Source organism: Periophthalmus magnuspinnatus, chromosome 22 (genome assembly GCF_009829125.3).
Source record: "Periophthalmus magnuspinnatus isolate fPerMag1 chromosome 22, fPerMag1.2.pri, whole genome shotgun sequence".
Lineage (NCBI taxonomy): Eukaryota > Metazoa > Chordata > Actinopteri > Gobiiformes > Gobiidae > Periophthalmus > Periophthalmus magnuspinnatus.
In genome coordinates this window covers 17,026,417-17,044,735 of record NC_047147.1, presented here as the reverse complement: position 1 = coordinate 17,044,735, position 18,319 = coordinate 17,026,417, and the positions used below count along the sequence as shown (strand labels likewise).

Below are 18,319 nucleotides of genomic sequence, written 5' to 3'. Positions count from 1 at the left end.
GAATATAGACCATGCAACATTTCTAGCTCTAGTCTCTTTAGTCGCAAACAGAGACTATTTAATACAGCTTCTTATAGGTAGCTGCTGTGAGCTCCTAGATAAAAATGACATTACATACTACGTTATAACCTAATCTTAGTAGCTGATTCGTAACTGTTGGCTTTTTGCACTATTTAGACCCCCTGTAATCCGTTGATGATTAGAAAAGAAATATCTGCAAATTAATTATATCTTACATTTTTCTATGTAAACACAGTGTTGTATGCTGAAATACTTCTTAATGTAAACACTGACAGTAGTGTTGTTTTGTGTAGCACCATGATGGATGAGCTGGTGCAGGACCTGGTTTTGGCTCTGGAGCAGTCCTCAGAGCAGAGTAAACTGGGCGAGCTGTGGGAGGAGATGGTGCTCAATCCACTGCAGCAGCAGCGCAGGCAGGTGCGGCGGCGTAGAGCACAGCGCAGGCACCGGGACTCCTCTCTCTACCATTACTGGCTCGAGGCCTCTGAGTCCAGTATGGACGAAGCCTCCAGAGGCTACAGAAGGAGCCTAGCCACAGCCTCTGTGGCCAACTGCAGTGACTCGGATGAACGGAACACAAGCAGCCGATGGCAACGGATGAGGAGACGGCCCCTTAGAAGTAGACCGTCCACATGGCCACACTATGATTCTTACACTGAGAATTCACCGGGACGACCACTCAGGAGGAAGAGGAAGGTTAAACGCATGACCTCTGATGTCATTCCCCGAACGCAGCCCAAGCTGAGGGGTCCTACTGTGGACCAAAGACCGGCACCCAGGATGCAGCATCTGTCACGATCAAAGAACAGGTCTGGTGGCTGGGTGAGGGCAGAGCAACCAACCGAAGGAGCCCGGCTCATGGGACAGGAGCACTGGAAGAGGAAACTCTCACGGGCCAGTGAGCACCAGGATGGAGCAGAGGAGAAGATGTCAGATGGGTATGTTTAGTATGTGCACAAAATAGGTCAGATCCTGGAGTTTGGGAATATAGAGTCACTTTAATTTCTTTTTGCTTAGCATATCTTAGAAACTCACATTTAATTTAGTTTGCCACAAGCCAAATGTTAACTATGCCATTGTTTTAAAAAGTCAGGATTAAATCTATTGTGAAAGATGTGCTCAAAATTCTGACAGCCCTTTTTACCCTTTAAATGGATGGACAAAAGCAGTTAAACCCGTAACATAAAAGTCATGGGCCTAACTACTTTCAGACAGAAGCAATTAAACAGCACGACATTTAAGATGATCTATATGCCTGTGTTCATCTCTCCAGTTGTCAATATTCAACGTGTCCTCAACTAAACTGAAAAAGGATCACAATCATGGCGCTCCACTTTAACGTACTGAGTTGACATTAAAAATGAATGATAGACTCTCCTCGGCCTCGTCTCCTGTAGCAGCAATAATCACTGGGGAGGGATCTTTGATAGTTATGCCTGCAGGCACGTGCCAGCTCATTATGGCTTTTCAAGAAATAGTGTCACAAGTAAATAAGTGACCTGGTGCTGTATTGATTTGTTTTGAAATAAACTCCAGTCTTGGGCCAGTAATTAAAGCTGAGAATGTCCCAGTGTCCCTATGCACACTGTCTCATGTGCATTTTATTTTACTTAAGTAAATGGATTTGCAACCAGCAATGGAGAGGGACATTATGGAGTGGATACACAATTATAGTGAGAACATTATAGTGTCAACTGGAGAAAGACAAAAGTCAAGTACCTTTAAGAAGTGATATTGATACTTTGCGTTGACGCTGGGGATGTTCTGCAGGTATGTGTGCGGCTACCATGTGACAAAATGCACACATTTGTAAACACAGCCAAAAAAGGTTTAAGATACATAAAAAATACAAAATTGATTTAAGCAACACATTTTAAGGAACCTGTGATCAATAAGAGCATTCATAGTTCTGTTGAGGTGTTTGGTTTTCAACAAAAAGGTGAGAGTGACTAACTGAAAAATGTTTGGCTAAGGTGAACTAACTTGTGACTGTAATGTTATTTAAGAGGGACTTGGAAAAATCATCTCACCTGTTGTAGTTCCAAGTAAGTAAGTTTTTTTCTGCTCTGATTGTGTTAAAGCAAAGTTCAGCTCAAAGTCTAACAAAGCCTCAGACAGTGCAGAGCCTACTGTTAGCATCAGACCCCCACAGAATGTTGATGACATCAGCTGCAAGTATCAATAGGCATGCATTAACAACAAATATACCTTCATATTTTTAATGTATTCAGTTTAATATTTATCTGTAGTCTGACTTAAGTGAGATCACTATTAGCCTCACACTTTTTCCTCTGTCTGTAGTCAACCATTATGTGTCAAGTGTAACAAATGTAAGTAGATTATTTTTGATAGCTAGAAATGGCTTGGACTGAAAGCTTTACATCTTGACGTTTAATTTGTGCTGACCTCCCTAGCCCCTTAACGGCACTTGTTTTCTTACTTTATGGAAAAATCAATAGCTGTTGTGACAGAAAACAGCTCCAGAGCAGAAATAAATGGGAACACCATGGCACACTGTCAATCATATCTCACTTACACAATGCCAACACTCTTGATTGCTGCTCAGTATACTGCCACACTGTACTGAGGGCCCAACAATCTAATGGTTAAGTCCAGGCCCTGGTGTGCAATATGACAAAATGGCAGCGTCGATGAGGGGTTGACAGTGGTACAACAGCGATATTTATACCCTGAGCGTGCATGGGCCATTTACTGTCAGACACAGATGCCTTTGCTGAAATGTCTTTTAAACAGAGTGGATTTGTTTGGTTGCCATCCATTCTATTAACCTTTTTCATACGGAGTGTCTGGTCTTTCCTCAAGGTCACTTGTCGTCTGCACACACTGGCCCAGGCTTGCCTTCAGCTGCCTCATTGTGGAGGAGCAGATGTTGGCGTCTCCAGTTGGGGTCCACATCCTTCATTAGACTGGGTTCAGCCTGCTGGCAGTGGGGCCACCTGGCTCTCAGGCTGGCCCTGCATCAGCCCTCACCTGTGGGTACAACTGTCCCCTGCTCTACTGTGGACCCCTGCTGCTCATGCTCACTTCTTATCACACAAAGTCATTGTCACAGCTTTTCACTGCTGCATCCTGTTGTAGTTTACAACATGAGAACTCTATTAGGAGTTTTTAAGAAACCGATTTGCCAAAGTTAATTTTCATAAATCTCTGAGACTAATCCAATTACAGCAGCTCAGGGAGGGAGGGATAACCTTATAATCAGACACCATGGAAAAGGGCATGGGTTTGGGCTGGGACGCCTTGTTTGAAGAAGCTGCAGAAGCCATTGTTATCAGCACTTTGCCCCCCTCTGTCACAGCTTCAGCTTTTTTCTCTGCAGAATGAGCTTGAGCTCAATAAATGATGGCGAGCCTGTAATCTTTGAGCAAACTGCCTGTGCTTCTCCCAGGAGTCCAGGATTATATCCTAATGATTACTTGCTCATCTGGATACTGTGTTTTGCTTCACCTCTTTGGCATGTATTGAAGCACTAGGGCCACATGGGGAGCTGGGTTCAGCCCCAAAACACAGCAATGCACTTTTCATTTTGCCCTTGGCTTTGTTTTATCACGGACACATTGTATGTTGTCTAATTAGGATGTGTTTAGAGTTCATCAGCTGGGAATGTGTGTTCAGTGTGGTCCCTTATATCTCTTGCACTTGGTTACACTTTGGACTTGAACCAAGTGCTCATGGCATTGGTTTGTATATTATGTTTGTCGACTTCTTTTTCTTCAAAGGTCACTGGTGAAAAAGAAGCGTTGTTTTTGGATGAAAGAAAAATGTGTTTCTTAATTATTCATGCTATTAATTAGGCAGTACTTAATGGAAACAGTCTCACATCAGCCCAATGCTGCTCCAAGGGACATCACATTACGCCTTTTTAAAGCAAATAAATACTTAATGGGAGGCTCAGTTGTTTAATTGTTTATACGTCTTCTATTTCTTTCTTTTTTCTTTTTCTCAAAAACATCATTTGTATTTTCAAATATTGTATTTATATTAGTGCATATTTAATTCAAAGAATGTTGGAGTGTCCAGTAGGCTGGCACAGCCCTGAGGAACAAGCCTAAGGAGGGGGCTGTGAAGGCATGGAGGAGCTGCCATACTCAGCCAGAACTGTTCCCTATTCCCCAGAGATTCCACACTCGCTCACATCTGCTTCTGTGGATGTGAGGGCCAATGTTGCCAAACCATATGTCCCAGCAATGTCGCAAGCAGGACGGACATTTTTCTGATGTTGCTGTCACTGACATGCCTTTTCAATATGGCAAAACATGGTATCAGCGCATATCTGACCCTGGAGCCTGCCCCTTTAGCAAGGTCAACGATGGCGAACCAAGCACAAAATGCAAGTCAATCAAAAGCCACCCTCCCTACAGGATGAAGGAGTGGATTTAGAGACTGCTTTGTAAAGCATGTAAAGTGAAATTGTTTATATTAATGATATGATATGAAAAATATGCCTATGACAAAACTAGAAGTTTCATCTCGGCTTCCGTCCTCCTCCCAGTGACCTTGAAGTGTGCAGAGGTCACAGCGCCTGATAGCTGAGGTGTGAGAAAGACAGAGACCCGGCAGCGTAGCAGGGTTTGCCCCAGGGTGAAGAGTGCAGCAGAGGGACCGGCCCAGCCGTCGCAGCCACAGCAGATGTTAGCCAGCTGTAGTGTAGCAGAGGCCCCCCAGAATAGGGCTCACCCAGAGGGCGGGGGGCCTGGGGAATGCACTTGGCTCTTCTGTCATCCTCCACAACACAGGCCCGATTAGATTGGAGCTGACAGCGGAGGATATTCAATTAGATTGTGCATGTCACTCAGACCTGCTCCTCATGCCTTTGTGTTTGGTAGTGCAACAGGGGAGCACACCACACGCTCTTGTCTTTTACGTTATTTTTATTTATAGTGACCTCCAGCTCCAGACGACTTCATTGTATCTATCATTAAATATGTTAAATATTGACATTACGTATGTTACATTTTCTGACCCAGTCTGTCTTAAGAGTATTACATCTTCAAAATTACAAATCTAAGTCGAAGGCATGGATGTGTCTTATACCATCCCTAGCAACAGTTTACATTATATTTTTCTCCTTTTGCAGAGAGACCAGCAGTACCTGCAGCAGTGATCCTGGGCTTTTCACTAATGATGAAGGGAGGCAAGGTAAACCTCCAGTACCTTCACTTGCACATGACTAAACATGCACACAACTAAATTAAATTGACATGTAGTAAAAATAAAAGACAGTTGTCCCCCCCCCCCCCCCCCCCCCCCCCCCACACACACACACACACACACACTTGGTAGTAATGTCTGGTTATAAAATGGTGAAACATAACTATTACCACAATAGCTCCACTCCAGGGAGAATGCAAGGGTATGCTTGAAGTTTGGATATAGTGCCTGGGAGCTGGGTGCCTAAGCGGCTCTAGTAAGATGTTGTCATGTCATGTTAATGAGCACTGAAGCCTTTGCTATCCTCGTTAGCCGTGGGGAGGCAAGGCCCACTCTGATTTAACAGTTGTCACTACACCTTGACTCTGAGAGCTATGGTTCCTGTGGTTGCCTACTGACTGACATTACTATGGCCAGTCAGTTGGTATATTTATGGCTTTTTTTGACCAGGGTGTGTTTTGTTTAGGTGATGATGAACAAAGTGACTGGTTTGTTGAGGGGGACTGTGGAGTCAGGACAAGTGTAACCAGTCTTCGATCCAACTGGGACTCAGATAGCCAGCAGTCCCTGGATAAATGCTCCTCAGCCACTTTCCTGCAGCCAGCACGGCCTTCTCGAGGTACCTACATTTTATAAGAGCTTGTTGTTTTCTTCTAAAAGTGTTATTGGAGTTGAGGCTTGACTTTTCTGACTTGTACAATTTAACAATGTAACAAATTACTATTTGTTGAATAGAACTATGTGTTATGTAAAGCACCACGTAAACAAAATCTCCACTGATGACGTATAATGGATAATGAATGTAAATATTGACTTGTAGGGTATTGTTCCCGTCTGGCTGGCACTGCTGCCTGCTCCATCCGAAAGGAAAGAAGACGGATTCCAACCAAGGTTATGGTCACTATCTGCTTCTTCAAACACACAACTGCAGAAATTATAATGTGTTTACTTTTTAATATATATATTTTAGGCAGGGCGAATACCCGTGTTTGTGAGAAGACTGAGACACTTACCTGAAGACCGCTATCAGAGAGGGTAAGTTACAATAAAAAGGTTATAATGAAATAAACTGTGGTACAAAAATTCTTTTTTATTTCAGTTTTTGGTTGTCCTCATTTGGCAGTCAAGAACAAAGTCAGGTGTGGTATAGCAATTCTTTACAATTTGCACATAAAATTGTCTTTGACAATTCTGAAAATGTGAATGTTATTGATTTCAGTTGAACACACTGTGCCCATCACCTGTGCGTCCTATTGACATGGTGTCGGAGAGCCCCCATCTCAGATGTTCCTCCTCCATTCGCTCTAACAGGTAGTTCATGCCATGTTCAACCAAATGTCTATCAAGGGCCTATTAGAAACCCCATTCAGTCTTCAGAAGGTTGATGTATTGATGAATAAATCTATTATCAACTCACTTTAAGGAAAAGATAGTCGACAATACTTTTAGTATTGCAGTTTGGAATAGATGGTGGGTTTATAACAACAGCCATAAAACTTATCTGTTGAGTTTTCAAGGTCACTATTGTGATACAGTGAAAGAGTATATGTTTACATAGTTGTAATGCAGATTTTCCATTCCCCCATGTTTGGGACTACACAAAGGTTTATTCAGAAGACGTTTGTCAAAGTGTTGCATTGCTGGCAGTCATCTCTGGAATTGTTGGATCTGCATGGGGAACCGCTGAGAAGCCAAACAGCCCTTTTGCCCCAAGACAGTGGGACTCCACATTTTATTGTTTCCTTTTTACAGTATTTATTGCATGCTTAATTTAGTTTCACACTCTCTTTCTCTATCGTCTCCCTCCATCATGTCTCTTGGGTTATTCCACAAAGTGCTCCAGCGCTCTTGATGAGGGGCAAATACACGACTGTTATGAAAAGCCCCTGACTTCTTAGGGCTTTCTTTTCTAAACTGGGCCTTTTTTCTCCACCTGAAAGGTTCCTTCAGATTTCAGTTTGAGGCATTGTGAATACTAATTTCTCTCTATTAAAAAGCCCTCATATCCCTGCCATGCTCTCATTTGAATGCTGGACTCAGGGGAGACCTCTTAATTCCTTTATAGTGGGATTCAAGACCCTTCACTTCAAAAAGTATAAATCATACTCCCAAATGATTGAGGGAGAGGCGGGGGCTGACGAGTGGGGCTTCTGATGTCTCCCGACGGCACAAGCTAGTTCTTTCCCCCTGAGCTGCTTAAATCCAGTCTCCGGTGAGATGGCTACTCAGTCCTCATCCTCCACTCAAGCTAAAGTTGACTTATTTACCGAGTGTTTGGTGCAGAATACAGTCAAAAGCCACCACTCAAATCCATTTTATTTCTTAGCTTGCTGGATAAATCTTTGCCCAAGTGCATCTGACTTCTCCTGTGTGTTCCTACACCCTTGAGAGAAAAGTGTTTTCTCACTGGAGCACTTGTAAGCATTAATCTTGTAGGGCAGCCCGCCTGAAATGATACTGTATTTATAAAAGCTGTCATCTCCTGTTTAGCAGCAGTTGACGGCCGCGATCAGAGATGTGATGGTAAGTGATAAAGGCTGCGTGCTGTTTATCCTTGTATCTGCGCGTGAGTAGGGACTTTGCTTTGCCAGATTTGAGGGTAATGTTCGGAGCCAGCGACTATGTTAAAATGCATAACTGCCTCCCACCTGTGCCGACCGGCGGCAGCAGCTTTTATCTATTGACTTATTTATTTCTAAATGACACTTGCGCTGAGAGATAAATCACACTCTGAGGCCACTCCCTTTGCAGTTTTCATTTTAATTGTGAGATCTTGGAGTCAGCAGTTAGTATATTGGTGTGAGTGGCCTATTGATTATTGATTTAGATTCATTGATTGTGTTCCCTGGAGGGCCTAATCCTTTCTGATTCATTTGAATACCTCTATTAATCTTGAGATCCTCCTCACACCTGCAGTACCATGTACCCTAATGAAAATAGATGGCTATTTTGTAACAGTGCCTCCCAACTCCTCTTTTGATTCATTATTTTTCATTGATATATTTGCTTTTGGATGTGGCAGCTAAAATTACAATTGACCCTGTGTCAGTGTTTTTTACCCTACACCTCGAGGGACTATATGGCATTTAGAAGCCTCACTACCTATCCTGGAGAAAAGACTACTTTCTTTACTTACACGTTTTACAAATTGCATGTTTTACTGCTTATTTTATACCAACATAACCAGCATTCCTGTACTGTATTGATTTGAAGTAACAGCTGTTAAAAGTGCACCCTGCAAGATCTACTCCAATCCAGGTAAAACGTATTACCAGCTGTTGAGTATAATAAGTCTATAGTTCTGTTTATTAAGCTAGTTGATTTATTTTATTTATTTTCATTTTCGATTACTCTTATGCTATGTGTGGTCCCTGTGATGGTGACCCTATTTCTCCCTTGCTCCCTAGGGAAGAGCTGAAGGGACGATTGGTCACACATTAAGACTAAATACATCAGAGAATTACTTTTAATACCGCAGGTGTGCCTTGTGAAATAATGCCACATTTAAACAGGCATTGATTTTAGAATTAAAAAGTTAGTTTGCAAAGATTTACTGTGGAGAGTTGAATGCTTGAGCTCTTTATCAGGGGCGCAAATGGCTGGTTATGTGCTGTCCGACAGAGGTACGATTGAGGGATCGATAGGCGCGTGATTTACTAACTGGACTACAGCTAATCAATAAGTATAAAAGTAAATGAAATATGCATTACTAGGATTTTATTAGAGTCGAGTAGCATGGGGAGAATAACGCACAGGCAGTTTAGTTTTATATCTATTGATTATACAGCATAGAGACTTGGCTCAAAGCGCAGACTGCCCTCATCTTGACACCCTGCACTGCCATACGCCCGTCAGGTGATTTATGGGTGCTGAGGTCACAGAACATGCTGCAGTAAAAGCCGGTTCAGACAGACCTGGCTGTAGTGTGGGGCTGGTTGTACCGTGGGGCTGTTAGGGCAAAGGACTTTCTAATGCTTCAGCTCCTCCGTGAGCCGTTGGGTTTATGACAAACACTCCTCGTCTCAATTTTACTCCTTGCATTCACGTTCGAGAATTTGTTGATGTCATTATTCCAGATGGAGGGCAGGGGTCTATACAACTCTATGGAGAGTTACTGTTTCTGAAAAAAGCATCCAAACTTATGATCCACAAGTGTTGAACTTCACCATTATTAGGTAGGATTTGGCTGTACAAACTTGCCATATTACTCTTACAGCTTGAAGTCCTCTCAACTGACAACAGTCATGTCTCTGGGATTGAGAAAAGTGGCACTACTTGCTGATGTTGCTTTTATTTATATACAGAGAAGGTGTTTTACTTTGTGCCAGTTTTTGTATTATGTGGCAAGCCCAGTAATTAACCATATACCAAGTCAACAAATCTACAATCTCACAGTCAAACAGCAAATTCCACCACCCAATTCTGACCTGTCATCCAGCTCAGGGCATGTTTACCATTCTTATCTTTTAACTCACATCACGTTATTTTTTGGCTATAGTACAGCAGACTGAATGATGAATAATATAGATTTAAAGTTTACTGGAGACTTTGATTATAAACCCACATATTGTCATGTCATGTTTAGTTATGTGTGTAGATGTGTTGTATTGTATTTGTTGATTTGTTTGTTGGCTTGTCTTTTGAAATAATCTTACTGAGAGGCTGGTTCGGGTCCACAGTTTACTTTTAATTCACATACATTTAAAATGAATCATGAAATACATCTCACCATAATTTTCTTTCCTAGGCAGATTAACATCCACCCAAGAATAGTTTGTACAGAAGACATGAGAAGGAGGAGGAGCAAATCATCATCCATCATATCAGGTTATTATATTTTGTTTGTATATAGTGTTAGCGATTGTAAGTACTATTTTTCTGATAAGCACTGTGATCAGATTCACAATTTATGTTTTAACAAAAAATAATAATAAAAAGAATCACATTTCAGAACATGTTTATACATATCTAAACGACTAAGATGATCAGTTTTATACAGAATAAGACAGGATATTGTGTTGTGTGTGGAGGAAATTATGGTACTTAAAACACTGTACACAAGTAAAAAAAAAAAAAAAAAAAAGGTAAAAAATTGTGATTTGCTAATTGCGTCCATTCAAATTTTGATTAGATTGCGATTAATCTTGCGGCGCTACTTGCATAACTAAACATCTCAAGTATCCAAGTCTTTGACTGTAGTTTCCAGTGTGTAGAAGTTGCATGTGCTTAAGTGTGACGTGGGCTGGGGCCAATTGAAAGTGGCAGAAGGCAACAGTTGGTGTGGCTGTTCAGAGCAGTGCAAGTGTCTTTTTTCATTAGACTTTAGGTGCAGTGTTTTGTGTCTTTGCCGGATTGAAATTTGAATTGGTTTGTCCACCTCCACTGCTCTGTCCCTTTGTACTATTTGTCATTTAAATAACAAAAGCGGGTGGTTCTCTGATTTAGTGAGGGTTATGGGTCTTTGATGTATATTAATATTGTTGCATGGCAGACTGTACCAAGGCCCTTAATTTATTTAAATAAAAGAGGTGGAATTCAAAATGGCCAAAGCTTTACTTGTAAACAGATTGCATGCGTTTATTGCACTGAGTGATGGAATGGCCAGTAGCTCTGTCCTTCACCTCATATGTGCTAAACCATGTCCCATAAAAGTAAAAAAGGATGCACTCCTCAGGACCCTCATATTTACACATGAGACATCCCTCATCTACTAAACAGCCATCTCCCATGCATTGCCATTGCTTCTATAGACTCCTATTTGCAGGAAATATGTTTTGTATTTGACAAAAAAGACATTGAGAATATAAGAATTCAGAGCCTTGGATTTACACCAAAAACCTCATCACCAGTTCATAGACAGATATGTATCTGTAGCACCCATTCAACAGATGAAATCAAAATTTTACTATATTGGCAGGTTTCAGATTCCTAGATGGGGGCATCGATTTCATAGTATTTGCCATTAAATATCCTAATAATTTTTGTTATCTAATAGACCAATAAACTTAATGTTTTTCCTGTCTCCACCATCTGTATTAAATATTATTGAAATGTGATGATGTCATCTGAAAGCCACCAGTAGTATAGTGTGTAGACTAATAGCATGGCTACAAAGACACTGGCCCCAAGGGGTCAAGAACAAATAATCAAAAAAACAAAAAACAAATTAAAAATACATATTTATTAAAGGGCTCATATTATGGGATTTTCTGATCTATGTTATAATGTTTGAAAAATATACCTGTAGTTGTTTTTTGCTTCATTCGCATATGTTTAACACACAAACCCTGCATATTTGGGCTGAGTTATTTTCTGAAAAAGAAAACGCTCTGTTCCACCTTGTGATGTCATGTCGTAATACAGGAAGTGCTCCACTGTGTTTTTAAACTCCATACACCTTCACTAGAATCATTTGGATGAGTTCAGGCATGGAATTGACAATCTCTACTGAACTAAAGGTAAAAGTAGCTGTTAACTTTAAAACTACCACTATATGACAAGGTGGAACAGAGCATTTTGAGCTTTGGAGATTAATCACAGAGGATTACTTAAACATGTGTGATTGACACAAAACACAACTCCAGGTATGTTTTTGATGATGTAACATTTTAACATGGCTTAAAACTCACAATAATCACTTTCATGTAATATTTCATGTTTAAGTCTCATCGCAAATCAGCTTAGATCATTTTTTTTAACTTGAGCATTTATTGGTTCTAGGGTCTGTTGCCTTCTACCCACTATGATTTACCATTTATTTATCTTTATTTATACAGGGCAACCCAATGAGAACACTTGGGCTCTCTTTTTCATGGGCGCCCTGTTTAAAATACAATACAAACAGAAAAAAAAAACAATCAAAACAAATAAGTCCATATAAAACATAAAAAACAGGTGCAGGTGTGTGTATAAAAGTTTGTTATCAGAATATTAAATTGCGACTATGTCACCAATGTGTCCAGTTTTGCTTTTCTTTGAAGTGCATTCCATTTCTGTGAAGCAAAACAGCCAAAAGCCTCTTTCCCATCTCATCTCTAGTGTAGCTTCACATCCTATGGTAACCAATACACGCATTTGTTATTGCTCTGTATAAATGCAACCATGGCGGTCTAGTCTACTGCCGGTTATACTTCCCACAGTTGTCTTCCCCAGGACCACAAAGATGTTCATTCCCCCACAGTTCACTCTCACAAAAGTTTGTCAGTTCTCAAATATTTACAGTCTGAATCAAACTTTGTCATGAGCATTTTAAGCAAAGTGCATTTAGCGCCTTGTTGTTTGTTGTTTTGCTCTTTTAACATGAAGGCTGAATCTTGTGTGAGTTGACCAAAAGAAGCAGATTGTTCTGTCTGTTAGCAGTTGATTTGAAACTTTGTAATCAGGAGTGAAAATGGTGTGCGGCTGGAGGTGTCTTCCTGGGCTCCATGGGGAATTACTGAGGTGGTACCCAGCTGTTGCATTGTCTTCTTCCCTTACCCTTTTAGCACTTCCTCAGCAGTGTGGAAGGTACAACACACAACTTATCAAGCGAGGGATCTGTTTGGATTAGATGACCACTCCATTTCTCAGCCTTAAATTGGCCATTTTCTTCTTTTCTCACCAACATCAGCCTGACAGTACAGCTCTAAGCACCAGCTCTCTTTGTTACTAGCTGTTTCTTATAGCAATAACTTGCATTAGATTATGGAGGGGACTCTTGAAATATTCCCATAGGGTGGTAAATCATTATCAATAGAATCCATTCTCCCCAGTGTGAATTATTTGTCATATACATCTGTAGGTTTAACTATCCTGTTGGATTTTAATAGTTTTGCCTGGTCTCATGCAAAGGCTAATTAATTATTGTCATTTCCCTCCTTCTCTACTGTCTTCTTTAATGCCCTTCATCTTTATCTCTGACTGGAAACAGTGCCAGTAAAGACATATCTCTTCTATACTTATAGTCACATTTTGGCTAAATAGACCCTTGCGCTTTACTTATGCTTCCTTATGGGACAAGTGTTTTTGGAGTGTCCACATGTGCCCGATGTGTGCCCCTACATAGCGCCTCTGTGACAGATCACCTGCAGCTGGGCCCTCCATGTTCCTGCCCGGCGGTCCGACCCCCTCTCATTAATGCCCAGGCTGGTGCGAGGTCCGCGTGGCAGCACAAGACAAATAACGCCAGCACTCAGCCATCACTTCTGCTGACAGAAATGCAGCCCACCGCACTATTTCGCCCTCTCTAGCTCCACTTTGCACCCTGCCCGTGTCCTTCAAAAACCCCACAAAACTGCACCTGCCTGCCGCTCAGCTCAACTTTGACGACAGCCATGGCTACTACTAAAGGCTGGCCTTAACATTGAGGCTTTACTAAAATGTTTCCTTGTTTTTTTTCTCCCTCATTATTTTAAGTCTGTTGGTTGCTTTTATAACTTGCTTGTTTGCAAACCATCTTGATGGGAGGTCTGTTTTAAATGTCCATGGTGTGTGTGTGTGTGTGTGTGTGTCTGTGTGTATGTGTGAGAGAGAGAGAGTGAGAGAGAAAGGCTAATCATTAAAGAGCTATTCAGCCCTGTTCATTTAAGTGCGGGAATCAGCAGGCCCATTACTGTCAATGTGTAATTAGCTGATTAATAAACAGGGGAAAGGGAGTGCTCAGAAAGGCCTGTAATGATTGTTTATAGAGAGCATCACGAGAGCTTATTAAGATGGTTCCATTCAGTCTCCCATTATCACCCACAGTAAACGCTTGTACTGTAATTCTCCTATTGAAAGAAAATCGTTTGAATTTTTTCATTGACCTTGATGTAAAATGACTTGGTCATAGTTGTATCTGTTGAGGTTACATTTAAAGCTTTTTAATGCATGCAATGTTTGAACACATTTTTCTTTAGCGGCAAAAATGTCTAAAAACTCTGAGCTATGGTTTGAGCTTGTACTATGCACATCCAAACCAGTGTACCCGAAGTCAGACCTATGCATGTCAGATATGTCAGGAAGGAAAGAACCTGATTCAAAGTTTTAACGATGTTTAACCAGAGTGTTTGGTTTGAATCTCAGCAACAGTTAGCCATCATTCCCTCAAGAAATATTAATCAATTATCTTAGCCGCCGGATCAGTTTGGGGAAGAAGTCATCTGGAAAAAGGCACAGCAGATATAATGGGAGCGAGCAAAAGCACATGCCAATGAACGCTGTAATGCCTAATCCTCTGAGACAGCCCAGAGCCACAATGTCACTTCTGGTTTCCTCGTCCTCTTCCCCCAGACGGCCTCAAAATTATCTTGTGTGGCCGATGTAAACTTTTTCTGAGAGATCAGGTCAGATTAGTTTGAAGCAGGTACGTTAGAGGTTGCATTTGTGCCTCTGTTTGTAATGAAGATTGGTTGTTGTTTTCTTCCTGATATTTAAGTTTATGGTAAGAGGAAAAAGGTCAAATTTAGTGCAATTTTAACTACAAGAGGGGGGCATTTAATGAATTCAGTATAAAATGTTAGGGCTTCGTAACCAGAAGAGTGGAGTGATGCCACAGCAGCAGAGCTGATTAGCCTTTTAATAACCATGTCCACCAGTCATATGGGGCCAATTTGGATTTGGCTGACTTGACCAAAACCTCTTTAATACTCAGTCTATTAGAGCAAAAGTTTTATTTCAGTCTATGAAGTATAAAGCCATTCATTTGGATTTTGACAAAATGTGTGCAATGCTTTGTCTGATACATTTTGAAAAATGTGTTTTTTTTGCAGCATGCAGTCTATCCCATAAAGAAAAACCATGAGGAAATGAAGATCAGAGTTGTGGAGCATCAAAGTCTGTGACAGAGAGTGACTTAGCCTATACACAGAAGCAAAGATTCAACCTGACCTGGCCTGACGTCTACACAGGCCTTAAGGAAAATGACTGTTGTGAAAGACACACAAAACTCCTGCTTTCCAAAGTTGGAAAATACAAAGCACATCATTAATCTTCAAATCAGCATGTTACAGTGAAAGCCCATCTTTGCAGGTAGTATATTAAGCTTGACAAATGGTAATGCAATCAAGGCTTGTTAAGACTGCGCTATCTCCTGGAGGAAGAACACAGCTTCAAGAGGCCTCTTGTTTGACTCAAGACTCTGCAACTCCTCCTGTCTCTGCACAGTCTCCAGGCCACCTGCTACTACACAATCCAACAATTATGGCCACTTTTATAGAGCCGCGTTTGTCAGCAGGGACTCTAGAGGGAGGATGGTTAGGATGGTCTCTCATAATTGTTTTACACAGACCGAAGCCAGACACAGACCACCATCAGAATGTGTAGCTGCTACACGCTGCTTTGGGTTCAGAGAGGAAGCCACCAGGAGAGATTCACATAATGTACAGGCCTCCCATTAGCATGCATTAGAAATGCTACACCTGATACAAAGGTACTCATTAACACAACACAGACGTGTGTAGTCTCTGTGTTCAGAGAGCTCTTACCTTCTTTATTCAAATTCTTCCAAATTTAGGTTCAAGTTCCAGATCTGTTTGAATAGGCTGCTTTTCACTGGGGTGTAGCATTAGCTGCTTGTGACTGCTTGTGAAGCCACATAGAAGCAGGGCAGGGCTCTATGGCAAAATGATTAACGACAATAATTTGCCCCATATTGATCAATCTCAATTTTGGATTAAATTTTATTTTATTTTTACAAAAATGTATTTTAATATTAAGTTTTATGAATAGAGACAATACAGACTAGACTAGGCTAGACTGATATACATTTCCTGGATTCCAAAGGCTTTAGAAACAGTAAAAGATCAATGACAGCTGCAGGGGAAATGCAAGCTTTACTTTAAAAAATATATGCATTTACATAAAAAAATAAATGCAGTAGCTCATGTATACGAAAAACACAGTGCTTCATAGCAACAAGGGTCACTTGGTATGCACAAAGTATTCTGAGGAGATAACTTTTTAGCGTAATGAAGTGCTGAATTACCAGCCACATATTGTATGTGGTTTTGGTCACTTTTAAAGCTGCATTCAAGAGAAGAATCGCATTTAGTGGAATGAGATTTGCCAATTAATGTGAGTTATATGTGTGCAATAATCCGTCTGGGAAAGCTTTATGTGATCATGTTGGCCAGAGATGACATTTATAAATGCTGTGTGTGCACGCTGCTCTAATGGATACCTCACAGAAGACAGACCTCCACACAGGGATCAGTCAAAGGGTTGAGGTTCTTCTTCCTACCCACCAATCTTTAGCACTAGTCCTCATCAAATCAAACACACAATTCAACATCCACATGACTTAGCTCTTAGATGCAATGATTGACAGAGGAAGGCCCATTGCTCCACATTCAGTCCACTCTGTTCGTGGCAGTGGATAAGGCTTCATCTGACTTCATACTAATTAACAGTTACTATAGAGTAATGATGTCCCAGCCAAAGTGCATGTCTCAAAGTGAATTCTTAATAGCCAGGAAGCAGGCCATGTGGCTTCCTTGCAGCTAGTCAATTGCCCTGTTACAGTTAAGGAATCCAGCTGGCTGATTCTCATATTTCATCCCAGGTAAAGATTACCTGTCAGTCCCATGGGAGATGTATTGATCTGTTTTCCTTTTTCCGCCAGCAATCACCTGACAAAGGCACCTAGGAGGCCGGTGAATGAGTGATGCCTGCTCTGTCTGTGGCTGAATGGGGACTTCCATGCCACTGGATGGGTGGAGTTGTGCTGAGTAACAATGCAGATAATGTCATCATAAAGTGTGTTTGAACCTCCTCTATATGCTCACAGGACAGTCCCTTTGTGCCAGAGGTTAGGGGTCTGTGTGGCTCCCGTCTTATCCAAGGTGTTTGTTTCTCTGTGTAGCACACAGTAGAGGCACACACTAAAGGAGCCCTCTGGTTCTTGCTGACAAACGCATGTTGACTGTTACTAATGTTCAGCTTGTTTTCCCACAAGTGTTGAGAACCAACTCATCTGGGTGGATGTTGTGATGTGACAATTCCCCACAGTAAAACATTTAAATGTTGCATGTTTTTGGCAGCTATTTGCTTTTTTACTTTGCCTTGTTCATTGGCGGTTTCTGTGATATACTGTACCAAAGGTACTGCTTTTATAGTATTTGCACTATAATTGTATATTATTTCAGACATGATGCCTAATTGCTTTCTACTATATGAAACATTTGAACAAATATATATTTAATGTAATTTATGAAGATAGTTCAGTACTTGTGCACCACTGTGTCATTTTTTAAAACATCACAGATTGATATACAAGGATTTAGATACATGTCCCTGATCAGGGTTCTTGGGCAGCTATCCACATTCGATATGTACCGGTATATGAATATAAACAGCATCTTATCTAATCGGCTGTTATCTTTTATTTTTTAATAGTGTTTGGGGCATGGCTAATTGCTTTGTAAATAATTTAATAGGATTATCCCATCTACATAAAGTGTGCTGTGTCATACTACATGTAGAAGAATTACAATTACAATTTAAACAGCAAGTTCAACATATTCAAGTGTATGCACTGCTTAGTCTAGTTTTCTGTCATGTTCTCGTCAGCCCATGTTGTTTGTGAAAGGGCCATTAAGGCTTGTTTCAGTGTTTCCTATGTGATGTATGTCAAATGATGTTCAATAAATCAGTGGGTATTCATGATTGTTGACTTCTTGCATGAATTTGTACCGAATCTGAGTACATTAACATATTAGACTACCTTGTGGTCTTCTTAAAGAGAAAGGTCAGTCTCTGCAGTCAAAAATGTTCAACTGAATCTTGATTATTCCATTTACTGTATTTCATGTATTTTTCTGATGTGTACTCTGTACACAAACTCCTCTGTAGGTGACCCCAGCTATGAGTTACAGCAGTCTGCTTCGTCGTCCTCACCCTCCATCACCTTCTCCTTATCACTGCCATGACACGGTGCAACTGTGAAGCAAGTACTCTTTTGAATGCATTGTGTAAAATAAGCAAGTGTCCCAGAGCATTTCCTCATCCAGACACATGTTCCCTCTCTAATAGCAAATTCACATATCAGCGCAGTGCAGCGTTCACTTAGCACCAGATAACGCTACTTGATATGTTTTATGTATGCGGTTAAGAACAGGCCTGGCTTGAGTGGTTCCTGTCATCACATTTTGCTATATAAATTCTCCATTGA

At 40.9% G+C, this 18,319-nt stretch overlaps 1 protein-coding gene across 4 annotated transcripts in view; it reads left to right on the top strand.

Moving 5' to 3' along the window:
* Window positions 1–18,319, top strand: part of LOC117390876 (G patch domain-containing protein 2-like) — a 95,950-nt gene that overhangs the window by 269 nt on the left and 77,362 nt on the right. The window contains exons 2-10 of one of the 4 annotated variants that reach the window (XR_008649197.1): window positions 315–959; window positions 5,120–5,181; window positions 5,660–5,812; window positions 6,014–6,084; window positions 6,164–6,228; window positions 6,293–6,332; window positions 6,413–6,504; window positions 9,945–10,020; window positions 14,922–14,986. Coding sequence is in view for 3 of the 4 variants with exons in the window: in XM_055230972.1 (XP_055086947.1) it covers window positions 319–959; window positions 5,120–5,181; window positions 5,660–5,812; window positions 6,014–6,084; window positions 6,164–6,228; window positions 6,293–6,332; window positions 6,413–6,504; window positions 9,941–10,020; window positions 14,922–14,953 (1,236 nt within the window). In the remaining variant the exon portion in view is untranslated. Of the gene's footprint in view, window positions 1–314; window positions 960–5,119; window positions 5,182–5,659; window positions 5,813–6,013; window positions 6,085–6,163; window positions 6,229–6,292; window positions 6,333–6,412; window positions 6,505–9,940; window positions 10,021–14,921; window positions 17,814–18,319 lie in introns of those variants that run through there. The other 3 variants (XM_055230972.1, XM_033988682.2, XM_033988683.2) reach the window with 3 other exon arrangements.